The following is a 14,537-nucleotide window of genomic DNA, read 5'->3' on the forward strand; positions in this document are numbered from 1 at the left end:
CGTCACCTGGGGAAACCGAGGCCCAGCGAGACCAAGGCCCTGGCAGGGCCAGCTTCCAGAAGGGACACGTGGAGCCAACCCGCGGGCCACACTGCCCCGCCCACGAGGCCTGCAGAGAGGGAACCCCCCTCCCTTCTCGCTCACCTGCTCTCTGGGCCTCCAGGAGGAAGGCGTTGCCATAGTCCCAAAAGAAGAAGTTCTCCTGGGCCAGCCTGTTGATGGCCGAGACGTGCCTCCTCAGGCTGCGAGAGGTGCGGTCAGTGGTCAGCTCAGCACCGCCCGCCAGGGCTGTAACCGCAGCCGAACCCCACGAGCCCCACCTCCCTGCTGACTCTTCCCCCAGCTGACCCCACCCCTCCTGGCTCCACCCAGCTGACCACACCCTGGACTGGCTCCACCCCCTGATGACCCCACCCCTGACTGGCTCCACCCCTCCTGGTTCCACCCTCCTGGCCCCACCCCAGCTGACCCCACCCCGGACTGGCTCCACCCCCTGCTGACCCCACCCCTGACTGGCTCCACCCCTCCTGGCCCCACCCCTGCTGACCCCACCCCTCCTGGCTCCACCCCAGCTGACCCCACCCCTCCTGGCTCCACCCCCTGCTGACCCCACCCCTCCTGGTTCCACCCTCTTGGCCCCACCCCTGCTGACCCCACCCCTCCTGGCTCCACCCCAGCTGACCCCACCCCTCCTGGCTCCACCCCAGCTGACCCCATCCCTCCTGGCTCCACCCCCTGCTGACCCCACCCCTCCTGGTTCCACCCTCCTGGCTCCACCCCTGCTGACCCCACCCCTCCTGGCTCCACCCCTTCTGACCCCACCCCTGACTGGCTCCACCCCTCCTGGCTCCACCCCAGCTGACCCCACCCCTCCTGGCTCCACCCCCTGCTGACCCCACCCCTGACTGGCTCCACCCCTCCTGGTTCCACCCTCCTGGCCCCACCCCTGCTGACCCCACCCCTCCTGGCTCCACCCCTGACTGGCTCCTCCCCCAGGCTCCACCCCACCTGACCCCACCCCTCCTGGCTCCACCCCACCTGACCACACCCCTCCTGGCTCCACCCCTGCTGACCCCACCCCTGACTGGCTCCTCCCCCAGGCTCCACCCACCTGACCCCACCCCTCCTGGCTCCACCCCTGGCTGCCTCCTCCCCCAGCGCCTCGTTCCTGGAAGCCCCGGTCCGTGCCGGCTCCTCAGGTCCCCCTACCCTTCAGGACCCTGCAGGCAGCCCCTAAGCTAGCGCCTATGGGTCGGGTCGTCAGCCAGCCAGCCCGGCGCAGGGTCCAGACTCAGTGCTGAATAAGCAACGGCCTCTTGCAGAAGCGCCTCAGGCTCCCCTCCACCAGCACCTGCTCAGCAGTCACACGTGCCGGAAGCTGCCCCCAGTGTTTTGCAAATGTCACCCCAGTCTGTTCCCAGCATACCCACAGGCCAGGGAGCCCATGACCCCGTGTGACAGAGGAAGAGACAGAGGCCCAGAGAGGGTAAGGGTCTTGCCCGAGGCCACACAGCTGCCCCAGGAGAACTGGGCAGAGGCCAGGGCCTCCCACCCCAAAGTTCCTGCAGGCCATGTGTACCCCCATCCCTCCCCCGAGCAGCCCTGGGACCTGCATCACCTTTCCTGGACCAGGGCCTTGAAGGCAGCAGGGTCGGAGGCCATGAGGCTCTGGGCCTCTGCGAAGCCCAGCTGCACGGGGTAGTAGCCACCGTTGAACGGGTTGTGGCAGGATGTCTGGTCTGACCCCAGGTCCACCAAAAGCTCCCCCGTCGTGTCCAGTTCACGGACCAGGCGCTCCCTGGGGAGACTCAGGTGGTCAGGGCAGGGCAGGCAGTGCCGGGGCCCGAGCTCAGGGTCCAGCCAGGGGGGCACGCAGCGTTTCCCAGCCCACACGCCCAGTCGTCAGGCATGGAGGCTCATCCTGCTTTCCCTCTGGAAAGATCCCTGGCGGGAGGGCTGCCCGGCTGGGCAAAGGCTGCCGTGAGCTCGGCCAGGATCCGGGCCATGAAGGTTGGGAGCAGAGCCTCAAGCTGACACTGGAAGCCTTGTGTCCCGGGAGCACCTGGCCCGGGACCTTGGCTGGGGGGGCTCACCCGGTGTCCTCGAGGCTGTCAACGCCCCCCACTTACCAAAGATCCACCACGTTGCCATGGTAACCAAGGCTGAGGGCCTCCTTCCTCTTCCTCGCTTCCCTGGAAGGGGCAAGGGCAGGACAGATGGCCCCACCGCACCTGCCCACGGCTACCCACCCCCAACACACAGGCCCCAAGCTGGTGGGGATGCAGAAGGCCCAGGAGGCACCCAAAGCACCACGTGTGAGCGTAGGCCTGAGATGCAGGGACCCATGAGGTGTGTCTTTTGAGGACCCAGGCCTGAGGGGAACAGCAGACTTGAATGCCCTCGGGAGGACTCGCTGGCAAAGGTGACCACCCCTCCCCCCCCAAGGTGTAGAATTTGATCAGTAGAATTAGGGCTGCTGCTGCGAGGACTCTAAAAGGGATCTTTGTAGAACCCACTCAAGGCGATCCTTAAGTAGCAAATGTCACAAAAGATGGCTCTAAACATTATTTGCGGGACTTCCCTGGTGGCACAGTGGTTAAGAATCCGCCTGCCAATGTGGGTGACAGGGGTTCGAGCCCTGGCCAGAAGATCCCACATGCCGCGGAGCAGCTAAGCCCGTGCACCACAACTACTGAGCCTGTGCTCTAGAGCCCACAAGCCACAACTACTGAACCCGTGAGCCACAACTACTGAGCCCGTGAGCCACAACTACTGAGACTGTGCTCTCGGGCCCGCGAGCCACAACTACTGAGCCTGCGAGCCACAATTACTAAAGCCTGCGCGCCTAGAGCCCGTGCTCCGCAACGAGAAAAGCCACTGCGATGAGAAGCCCACGCACCGCAACGAAGAGTAGCCCCCACTCGCTGCAACTAGAGAAAGCCCGCGCACAGCAACGAAGGGCCGATGCAGCCAAAATAATAATAAATAAATAATCAAACATTATTTGGAAAAATAAAAGGACAAAAAATGAAAGCATATTTGGGGGAAACAGATTTGAATACATGAAAACCCCCCAGACATGGGAGGGTCCCATCTCTGCATCTCCGCAGCTCAGGGAGCAGAAATGGGACCAGACGGCTGCTTCAGGCATTTGTTACACTGATGTGGACTCTGTGTGTGTGCATGCGTGTGACCGCAGAATTAAGGACCCAAACTGTGTGTGACGAGAGGGAGCCGGCATACGGAAGAGGGATACTTAGAGATGACAGAAATGTCACAGTGCTTGAAAGTGTGTGTGAGCATGCGAGTGTGTACGTGCGGGTGTGCGAGTGGGCACGTGTGCTCCAGATGCACCCACAGGACTGGGGCCAGATCAGGTGAGACCCTTCATGCCACACTAGGAGGTTGGAACTTCTCCCGTGATTAATGGAGAGTTTTCTGCCAGTTTTCAAACATCTATGTCCAAAAAGTATCCAGTCTTGGTAATGGGAATATTTCTCACACTCTGTGTGTCTTTGACCGTTTTTACATAAGCCCCCGGGAGACCTTGGGTGAGTCTAATTGCAACGGGTGGAGCCCCCTGTGCAGAGGCGAACTCCCCACATGGGGCTCAGTTCTGCAGAGCAAATTCGTTGAGAGGATGCTTCAAAAAGGGCACCTGATCAGCGGCCCCCAGGGCAGCCCCGCCCCGCCCCGCCCCGCTGAGATAGCTGAGGAGACAGCACGCAGCGGGGAGGGGCCCAGCGCCACAGGACCAGCCGTGGCCCCCTTGGGGAGGAGGACGGGCCTTGCAGAACCCGATGGGATCCTGTTGAGGGAAACTCCACCTCCCAGGGGTTGAGCAGATCCAAGCAGCACCTACCGTGTGCCAGGCTCTGGGCTGGGCACTGAGGCACCACGGGGAGAAACGCAAGACATGCTCTTTGCAAAACTGTGGCCGAGCGCTGGGGTCACCGAGAAAACTACTGAAGTCTGTTAGACCACAGGTATGGGCACCACGGATGCACACGGGCTTCCCCCACGCTCGCGGAAGGGACCAGCGAGAAGCAGAAATTTAGAAGGTCCCAGCCCGGTCTCCCCCCGAGCCGGACACTGTACCTGAGTCTTTCAATGCAGCGGTCCAAGCTGTCGGTCACTTCCATCAGCCAGCCTTGCTTGTGGCGTTTCATGAGGGCCGCCCCATCCACCTGGGACCACGAGGCACGGGTGTAGATCACCCCCTTTCTCACAGAGCCAGGCAGATCCTACAAGCTGCTGTCAGTACTGACTCCCCCTCCTGCCTCGCATCAGCAAACCTGGATTTCGCTCAGGGTGACGCTATGCTCGGCCCCAGGGGATGAATCACATCCTACCTAATCACAACTGCTCTCCCACCGCTTCCAGCCTCCCTTGCGGATCAGAACGTCCGTTTGATCCCATACTGACTGCTGAAGTAAAAGCAGCAGTTTCTAAGGCATTATTTTCCTGCTAAAATGGAGTCAGCCACAGCCGGCACTTCCCCTGTGCCTGGCCTTGGATGTAGATGTGATGGCTGGAGCTGGGGCAGCCACCGGTGTGCACAAGAGAAGCCCAAGAGCAGCTGGAGATGTTGACCCTGACGTGGAGCTGCTGAGCCAATGCCAGCCCTGCTGGCTATGTGAGAAAAATGAAACCCTCTGTGTCAGCTGCTCTCGTCGGGTTTTCCGTCACCTGCAGCCAGGTGGGCTCCTAACAAGTACACCTGTGCGTGTCACAGGCTTACTGTCAGCCACGTGCGGATCCCACGGGCGCGTGCCCCCATGCTTTCCTCCCGGCCGCCCTTCTCTTCCGCTCCCTGCCCCTCTTCCTGCCGGAGGAACTCAGAGCCAGAGGGAAGGTTCCTGCGCTCTCCCCGGCTCTCCCCCCACCGACCGGCCGACCGCTCTGTCCGATATGGGGGAGCCTGGCTCACTTATTCACAGGCTGTACTCCAGGGCCCCAGGGCAAGGGAAGCCAGGCCTCAGGGTGGCGGTTTCACGGCAGAGTGTAGGCAGGCACTGGCCCTGGCAGGTGACGGGCACTTGGAAGGCAGGGGCGTTCGCTGCCCTGGGGACCCAGGCTGGGAGGCTTGGGGGGTGAGGGCAAGAAAAGAGGGGGCAGGCGGGGGTGGGGGGCTCTGGAGGGGGGGCAGGGAGGCGCTCCCGCCAGCTCACCTCTGCAATCACGCCGACGCACCCCACGATGACGGCGGCTTTGGCCTGAGCCCCACTCATTCCGCCGAGCCCGGAGGTGACGAAGACTTTCCCGGCCAGGTCCTGGACGCCCAGGTACCGCCGCCCGGCATTCAGCACGGTGAGCTGCGGGGCGAGGACTCGGGATCACGATCCACGCCAGCTTGTCCACCCCCAGGCCCGTGGGCGGGCGTGGCCCGTCTCTCACCACTGTGCCGTGGACGATGCCCTGGGGACCAATGTAGCAGTAACTGCCCGCTGTCATCTGGCCGTACCTGCCCACAGAGGGGGAAGAGGGTGAGCCGGTGCCTGGCGCCCCACTTCACAGGGCCTGAAACGCACTGTCATCACCCCAAGTGCAGCACTACCTTCTCCTTCAGAGACAAAAGAAAGCTATAGAAAAGGCCACAGTCCCCCATTTCTGGTCCCCCTCAGACCTCTCACAGACAGGTTTCATTCTCTTAAAAACTGCAGTAAAATCATCGGGGAACACTTAGCCACGTGGACGAGAGCTGACGTGACCCGGCACCTCCAGGGGAGGACGAGTCACCAGCCTTCCTGTGGTGGCCAAACCCGGGGGAGCTGAGCCGCTCCTGCAGGAGGAGACCCGGGGCCGGGGGAACACAGAGCGGAAGGGGCCGCGGCCGCCCGGCAACACCCCGAATCCGGGCAGTCTGCGGGATTCTGGTCCCGGGATGTGCAGACGCCCTCACCGGGGCCGGGGAGGGGAGCTCTGCCACCCGTCAGGGGACACCTAGACTCGTGTGCGGCACGCAGGGCAGAGGCCAGCAAGCGGCGTCAGTGTCGCGTGGGCGACCATTGCTATTTGCGTAAATGGCTTTGTTCTGTAGGCACTGTTTCTGGGTCTGTGTTTCCCCCACACACAAGGCCTGTACGGGCCCTTCCACGTCAGCACCCGCAGACCTTCCGTGGCTCCACAGTCAACCCCATCAGAGGGCACAGGATGTCCCCTCTCCCTGTCGGTCAGCCGGATGGCTCGGCTGGGCCACAGGACGAGGCCGCGGTAAGCGACCTCCCTGGCCCTGCCGTGCCCTCCAGGGTAGAATCCAGGAACGGGGTGCCAGGGCGCCGCGCAAACATTTAAAATACTAACAGACAGCGCCACACTCCAGAGGGACTCACCAGCAGGGCACCGGCACTCCCGTTTGCACCCTATGACACTTATCCAACAGTTGAGTTTTTGGCAATGTGATGGGAAATTGTGCTGTTGCCTTAGATTTACTCTTCCCTGAGGACCACTGAGGTCAGGAGACCCTCGAGGCTGCTGTCCCCCAGCCACTTTCTGGACCTTCTCTGCTCTGGGTCAGGGTGGATCCTGATTCTCGCAGATCTGAACGCCAAGCCAGTCCCATAACTGGGACAAAGCACTGGACCATGTAGAACCTCTGCTTCCTCCTCCAAAAAATGGGGAGTCATGACCTGTGCCTTGCGTGTTTGTGTGACTATGACAGGATGTAAGAGAATCGTGCTGATACGATAGACATCTACCAGGGAGGCGGGTGAAAGCATCAGACCCCGCCGCAGGGCGTGCTCCCTGGTGGCCGCCACCCATGGCGCCTTTACAGATAGGATCCGAGTTCCCAGGTGGCCCAGGGACACGCGGCAGGGCTGGGAAGCGATTCGGAGGCCTTCTGATTCCATCCCTTGTCGCACCTGATCCACTGCTGCTGCTCCTGCAATTCACTCTTGGGGGTAAAATCATGGGGTCAGAGTTGTCTCCATCTGGGGCTTTGACCGCAGTCACTGGATGTGGCCCTCCCGCACCCCAGCCTTGCCGTACAGACCTTGACACCCCAGCCTGTGGCTGCCTGTTCCCCCACGTACCCCCACCACGGAGGGGACCAGTTCCACTTTTGTCAGCCTGCTAGTGAAAAGGCTTTGCCTGGTCAGCGGTTCTCAGATTCCTTATCCAGGTAACCCCTTCCCACCTCTGTGGTGATTTGCATCTTCTCTTTGGTCAACTGCTCGCAGCGCCTGGGGTCAGCACTCAGGGGCAGCCAGACCAGGTCTGACTCTGCAGCTCTGCCCCTTTAAACTTCTCTCCTGAGCCTGCAGGACAGCAGCACAGGGGCTGGTCCATGGCCACACGCAGGAGGCCGACGAGACACCGACCGTCCCTCTGCTCCCACTGGTACAGAAGAGGTCGTCAGGCCTCATAACAAATAACAGTAACAGCAACTTATTGTATAATAACAGTAACTACTCATGACGAAGGAGAAACGTAATTGGGTTTCTGAGCCTCAGTTTCTTCCTCCACAAAATGGGTTAATAAGGGCCCCTAGCTCGGAGGCTTCTGTAAATCCTAGAATAAGTGGCGGCGACCATGATTACAATCATTCATAGGCTCTCAGCCTGAGGCCCAGCGGGGTGGCTAGGATGCCAGCGCCCCGCTCCCAGAGACCCACAAGCACGTGCAGATCAGGGCTGTCCTGTCGCATTCTTTACATCCCCAGAACACTGGGAACAACCCAAACCAGATGGCAAGTGAGCTGAATAAATAACAGCGCAACTGAGCACTGCCGGTGAAACCCAGAAAGTCAGCCCGAATCCCGAGGAGGGGCCAGGTGCGGAGGGCGTGGCCCCTGGCTGTCGGGTCACCCCCGCCGAGCGTCCGCACACACACGGGATGTCGGGCAGGACACAGGAGACGCTGTGAATTGGGGCGTCCGGGCGGGAGGAGGTTCCCTTCTCGCTGTGGCTCCTTCTACAATGTCTGAGGGAACACCTCCCACTGGAGCGTTAATGTGACAGCGCGCTCAGGGGCTGCACAGACACACGCGTCGTCAGAGCTCACAGAACGGAGCACGTGACGTGTGCGTTTGCGCATTCGTGACATGTAAATTTCACTTCAAGACCAAGAAAACCGTGGGGACTTCCCTGGCAGTCCGGTGGCTAAGACTCCGCGCTCCCGATGCAGGGGTCCCAGTTGGATCCCTGGTCAGGGAACTAGATCCCACACGCATGCCGCAACTAAGAAGCCCGCATGCTGCCACTAAGAAAGTCTTCATACTGCAACTAAAGGTCCCACGTGCTGCAACTAAGACCCAACACAGCCAAATAAATAAATAAACATTAAAAAAAGAAAAACAATTATGGACAAATACTGAGTTCCAGGCAACAATATCTGCAGCTTACTTTGAGACGCATCAAAAAAATGATCGTGGATATAGGGATGCGTAGACAGACAGACAGGCGCTCACGTGAGTTTAGTAGCATATTAATCACAGAATCTTGGTGTTCCCTATTAATCCTGTCCATTTTCTGTATGTTTGAAACCGATAGTAAATTGTTGCAAAAATAGGATTCAAACGGTAGGTTCACTTGCTCACACCTATATGAAAACTGTAGGCATATCTATGAAAACTAGCAGAAAATACATAAATGCGAAACCGTGCTGTAGAGCTTTGACTGTGAGGGCTTTGCAAAGTTGTAGTTACTGTTGCTGCGTTGCTTCATAATAAAGCCTGGCGAAGGCCGTAACATAAGCTGAAACAGTACTTACATGGTAACCCCCATGGCAAAGAGCTTCTCGTACTCCATCCTGGAGGAGTAGTTGGGAATGACCTGCACAAGAGGGCTGGGCTGAGGGCTGGGGGCAGCGCCGTGCCCTTGGGGACGATGGCTCGGCGGGTGTGCGGGCACCTGGCCCTCCCTTCTGCCCTGGGACCCACCATCCCGTTGGTGATGACCAGCCTCGGGGCCCCGGGGCTGCTGGGGAAGAGGCCCAGGGGGTGTCCGCTATACATGACCAGCGTCTGCTCCTCTGTCATCTGGGACAAGTAGGACATGGTCAGCCAGAACTGCGGGGAGAGAGAAACACGGGGGCTCTGTGAGCAGGGGCCCTGCACCAGCCCCAAGCACCCCCCAGGCCCTAGCCATCCTGCCCAGAGCCCTCTACCCTCCAGTGGCTCTCCCTCAGGACCTCCTACGTCCCCAAGTAGCCTCCAGGGCTGGGATCTCAGGCATCGGGGAGGCACAGCCCGAGTCCTGAGCCTGGTCTGTAAGGTGCTTCCAGGCCAGAGGACGTGGGGGAAGAAAGGCCTGGGGTCAGGGCGGGGCCAGGCCACACAGTCCAGCGTACCTGAGCCCAGTTGCTGAACACCTGCCCGTTTCCTCCATAGGTCACGAGCTCCTGGGGAAACTGGGGAGGACACGATGCTGTCTGAGATGGGGGCCTGGAAGGGAGGACCCTGCCTGCGCCGGGCTCAGGGGCCAGGTGGCCGATGGCCCCCGAAGGACGAGTGGGGGGCAGGGGAGGAGCCACAAGGGGCAGGGCCCGGGGACAGTGGCCACCCGTGACCGGGTAAGTGCTCAGCCTGGGGTGAGCGTCAGAGCTGGGTCTGAGGAAGCTCCCGCCACCACCTGGAGCGGTCACATCCTAGGACCCTTTCACCCTCCAGTAAAATACTCAGGGACCCCCGAAGCCTAGCCTTCCTTGAATACGGGTGTCAGAGGCACGGACTGGCGCTCGAGGACGCCGGGAAGGGCACGTGTAGCCACTGAGCACTTAAGCCACAGCCCGTCGGACAAGCTCTAGGGGTAAAATACACCCCTGGTTTCAAGGACTCGGTAGGAAAAACACTACAGAATATTTACGTTGATGGTCACGTGTTAAATGATAATATTTTGCATATATTGGGACAAACTACAGTATTAAATCTGTTTCTTTTCAGTTTGCATGTGGCTATCAGAAAATGTAAAATTACACGTGTGTCTGTTGTACCGACGCTGGTGTCGTGGTGCTGATGCTGCACCGTAGTTACCGAAGATGCAGCTGCTGGGGGCACCCTGGAGAAGGGGATGATGTCCTCTCTGCACGGTCTTTGCGATTTCCCTCAAATCTATCATTATTTCTGAATAAAAAGCCTGAGAGCATTTCATGCGCTTCTCCCATTCCGTTTCCACTGCTGGTCCCTGGCCCCGTGTCCTGGCCTTTACCTGGGCCACGGCAGGGTCCAGGTTGTTCATGACCATGTGCATGATAGCTGCAGCCGCTCTCGTCCGGCAGGGGTACTGCTCCACTGGGTAGGCCCTGCAAAGGGGGCGCAGCTGCCAGGCCTGACGATGGGCGGGCACAGGCTTCCTTCCTGCTAAAGCTTGGGCCCAGCCTGGGCTGGGCGCAGAGGGGACAGCAAGCCCTGGCATCCCGCAGAAGGCGCCTTGGAACTCCCAGCAGGAGGTGCTTCCAAACGCCCTCCTGCTTTGTGCCGGGCCCCTCCCGCCCAGGCCGCCCTCCATCCCCAGTGGGCAGGCTCCGACTGGGATAAAGCGGACTGCAAAGCAAAGCTGAGGCCCCTCCTGCAGGTGGACTCGATTCATCCGTCCTTTCCTTCGGCCATCAGTGCTCCTGGGCACGCATTCTGCAGTGGGCGCCAGGCCAGCAGCCCCAGACAGGAGCGAGGGCAGGTGGCTCCCGCTTTGCGGGGTCATTCCCGACAGTCTGCGCTTCCGGCATTTCCAAGAACAATGGTGCTCAGAGTGTGATGCCCGGGCAGGGGCAGCATCTCCTGGGGACGGTGAGGAAGGCAGATCCTCCTGCCAGGACCTGGCAGCAGCCCCAAGCCTGGCCCAGGGCAGACGCGTCCATGGGCCTCCTAGTGGGAACAGCCTGGACCTCCCCCTCACTGTGTCCTGACCCCCAGCAGGGTCCCTCCAGGGAGCCTCCCACTCTGGGCCCCTGTGAATCTGTGGCCCAGCACTCACTTCATTTCAATGTCGGGGCAGAAGCGGTACATGTAGATGTGCCCATACAGTCGCAGCTCCTGGGCGAACTCGGGGGCCAGCAGCTCCTGGGTGTCCGGGGGGAAGTACCGAAGGGCATTCCTCAGCGCCAGCTGGGGGTGGGGGAAGGGGAGAGGGGTGAGGATGGCGGGGGTGCGGGCTCCAGGCCAAGATCTCCCCACCTGGATTTGCCTCTGTTCCACTCAGAAACCCAGGGCCCTGTCCGGAGACTGCCTGGTTCTCACCCCGGGCCAGCCTACCGTGATGCCTCCTGCAGGAAGCCTTCCCTGACTGCCCTTCCTGCTTCCCTCAGCAGCCCTCGAGTCCCTCCCTCTTCTTGCTCACCGGGGGACCAGGCTGCTTGACCCAAGGCAAGGACCAGAGAGGGGCTGCCCCGAGGCCCGTGGCTACAACAGCAGGTGCAAACTCGCGGGGGGGGGGGGGGAGGGCAGGCTGACGAGCCAGGCCCAGAGGCTCTCTGTGCAAGTGCGGAGCAGCACCCAGCGTGGCCGGTAGCCTCGGGCGGCACACAGCTCCGGGAGGCCCGGGGCAGTGCCTGGAGCCAGCGACAGGCGCCCAAGAGCAGGAAGAAGCGTCTAAGGCTTCTCATCGCACACCGTGGAGAGCGGCGCGACTCCTGCCCCCGTCAGCCTTCTCCAGACGGCCCTCGTGCTCCTGTCCGGCCCCTTCCCTTCCTGCTGCCCCAGCCCCCATGCCAGCTGCCTCCCTGGGAGCCCCCTCCTCGAAGCCCCAGCCCAGGCGCCCGTCCTTGGGGGCCTGCCTTGACCGTGCGGTCTTGACTCTCAGCACCTCCACGCTTCTCTCCCACAGGCTCTGCGTCTTCGGACGCTTCACCATTGGCTCCTTGCCCCCCATCAGTCTCGCTGAGCTCAAGCAGGGCCAGGGTCCTGGCGGACCCTTCACAGCGCTCCCCCTCCCACCACCCGGCAGGAGCCTGCGGCTGGGGGCGCGGGGTGACGACCCTGTGTTGGGGCGGACGTCGAGGCCACGCCTTCAACCAGCTGACCCTGGAGAACAAACTGCTCTGGGGGCGTGACGAGGGGCCGGTGTGAACGCATTCATTCGACACACGTCCACCGAGGGGGAGGCAGTGTGAGCCTCAGAGAAGACGGGTGGGCAGAGGTGACGGGAGAAGAGCCTATGGCCCCGGCCTGGGCCCTGAGGACACCAGCACGTGGGCAGGCAGGGCGCAGGGCCAGCCCGGGAGACAGAGAGCCGGAACCCGGCCAGGAGGACAGCCTGCCCCGTGTGCCCTGAGGTCCAGCACGCGCGACAAGGGTGTCACTGGGGGCCTGGGGGCACGTGGGGTGGGAGGAGAGAGGAGGGGGAGGGCGGTTCAGGAGGAAGCCGAGGGCAAGAAGGGCAACGAGGGAAACTCCAGCTCAGGAGTGACGGGGACTTGACAGGGTTTGCACAGCGGGTCCCCCTCTAAGGTCCACATGGAATAAAGCACGTAATTCCTGCTCTCTTGGAAAAATCGAAAGGTGGCTAGAAATACGTCCACAGGCGGTGCTCAGACTCCAGCGGACTTGAGAATCATGCAGAGGGTCAGGTGCATCGGAGGGCTGGGCCCGCCCGCAGCGTCTCTGACTCACGTTTCTGACGGGATCCCAGCTGCTGCCGCTGGTCCGGGACCCCCGGGGAGGCACGAGCGAGCCGCGCGCAGCAGCAGGGCGGGAGGGGAAGAGGCCGGCGTGGGGAGGGCATGCTGCAGAAGGCCAGGGACACGGCTTCAAGGGCAGGCAGGGCTAGGCGTGCGCCAGAGCTCAGGAGGGCTGGGCCCTTCAGGGTCATGCCCGTTGCCTCGGCCTGGGCCTCTGGGGTCCAGGTTACACCTCGCCGCAGAGGTTGGGTGGTTTTTTCTATCAGTGTACAGCTTCCAATCAGAGCTCGCCAAGAGAAACTGAACATTTACAGAAAAGTTTCAAAAGCAACGTGTCACACACACACGCTCCACGGGACGCGTGACCTTTCTACACGGGCCCTAATACATCCTACCCCGAATACTGGTTCCGACCCCCTAAGCCCCCTTCCCAGCTGCTGGGCTATTGCTCCCTGTGGACAATTTCCATCTCAGGATTTGCTGAATTTCTCTTTCTCCCTGAAATTCAGAAAACTAGCCTGGATATGTCTTCACGTGGACTATTGTACGTTGGGGTTTCTTTTGGTTCTTTCAACGATAAACTGTCTTTGTATCTGAAATTTCACATTTCTACTAGTTCAGCAAAGTTGTCTTCTGTTACACTTTTGTTCAATAGCTTTATCTTCTGTGTCTGAATTTACGTAACAGGCCTGCAGTGACTATTTCTTGAGTGAAAAAATTAAAGCAGCAGCTCTGCTGGCCTGGATTCAATACCCCAAGCTCTGAATGGGGGCAGTTCTCGGGGTCAGGACGAGAAAATGCAACTCGGACAGGCGTGTGACCTGCCCCCCGGGGGGATGAGGGGCAGCCTCAGCAGAGGAGGCCCCATGAGGACAGGCCAGGTGGAGAGGCGGGACGGTTTCCCAATGAGCTCGGAAAGGCAGGCACAGCTGCCTCCCGGGCCCTGCTAAGCACCGGCTGGACCAGCCCGGGAGGCCGCCCGTCTGTTTCTGCATCCCTCGGGGCGCCAGCTTGGCCGTGTTGCTGGAAGGACTAATGAGATAACACGCACGGCCCAGCACACAGTGCAGCGCCGCGCCCTCCTGCTCCTGTAAAGACACCCAAGCCAGAGCCGGGGGCATTTCTTGCTTCTCCCCCTCCCCTGCTTTGCAGCTTCCTTGTTAAAAAGTCTTCAGTTTACTTCAAATGCTGCCAGGAAGAGCCCGTGGGGGCCATACTTGGGATTCACCCCCGGGGTCAGCTGGCGCTCATGCCGCACTGCTTCTACCTCAGCTCCACGGCAAGTCTGCCCCGGAGGGTCTGCTGTGTAGCACGTGGAATTTCACAGGTGAGATTGTGGCCTGTTAATCACAGAATGCAGTTACCAGTGGGCTCTTACTGGCAAAATCAGAAGCATCTAACGCACATAAACTGGACAGAATTCCAGAGACCTCCATCTCCCCGACCTTGACCTCAAAGGCATAAGAAGCGGACAAGCTCAGTGGCCTGTACCCTTAGGGTCATGGGATTATTTCATAGAAGTCCCGTGTTCAGCCACTGGGCTGGAAAATTCTGGGTGCCTGATGGGATGGGGGACAGAATTATGGCCCCCAACGATGTCCACACCCTATTCCCCAGGAATATGTCATGTTACATGGCGAAAGAGACTTTGCAGATGTGATGACGGAAGGATTTTGAGATGTGAGATGACCCTGCCTCTCCAGGTCAGCCCTGGGAATCACGAGCGTCCTTCTGAGAGGAGAGGGATGTTCAGAGCAAGAAAGAGGGACTTCAATGTGCTGTGCTGCCAGCTTTGAGGACAGAGGATGGGCCCAGGAGCCCGGGAACGCAGGCGCCTCTGGAGGCTGGAAAATGACGCGGCAGGGCTGGTGCTCCAGGAGGCTCTGAGGGGAGAATCCCTGCCCTGTCTCTTCCAGCCAGCACACCTCACCTCTCTGAACGTCAGCCTCCTGTTCTGTAAAAGGAGCAGATGGCCCCCACCT

General features: G+C 60.6%; 1 protein-coding gene across 2 annotated transcripts in view; it reads right to left on the reverse strand.

Moving 5' to 3' along the window:
* UROC1 (urocanate hydratase 1) overlaps positions 1-14,537 on the reverse strand; it is a 38,523-nt gene that overhangs the window by 14,921 nt on the left and 9,065 nt on the right. Inside the window, exons 2-12 of one of the 2 annotated variants that reach the window (XM_060160959.1) lie at positions 10,914-11,044; positions 10,149-10,242; positions 9,292-9,351; positions 8,882-9,010; positions 8,713-8,774; positions 5,398-5,464; positions 5,172-5,315; positions 4,099-4,187; positions 2,130-2,192; positions 1,619-1,798; positions 145-242 (exon numbers count right to left, since the gene is read on the reverse strand). In XM_060160959.1, coding sequence (XP_060016942.1) covers positions 145-242; positions 1,619-1,798; positions 2,130-2,192; positions 4,099-4,187; positions 5,172-5,315; positions 5,398-5,464; positions 8,713-8,774; positions 8,882-9,010; positions 9,292-9,351; positions 10,149-10,242; positions 10,914-11,044 — 1,117 coding nt within the window. The remainder of the gene's footprint in view (positions 1-144; positions 243-1,618; positions 1,799-2,129; positions 2,193-4,098; positions 4,188-5,171; positions 5,316-5,397; positions 5,465-8,712; positions 8,775-8,881; positions 9,011-9,291; positions 9,352-10,148; positions 10,243-10,913; positions 11,045-14,537) is intronic. The other variant, XM_060160958.1, reaches the window with a different exon arrangement.

Source organism: Lagenorhynchus albirostris, chromosome 10, assembly GCF_949774975.1.
Source record: "Lagenorhynchus albirostris chromosome 10, mLagAlb1.1, whole genome shotgun sequence".
NCBI classification, from domain to species: Eukaryota; Metazoa; Chordata; class Mammalia; order Artiodactyla; family Delphinidae; genus Lagenorhynchus; species Lagenorhynchus albirostris.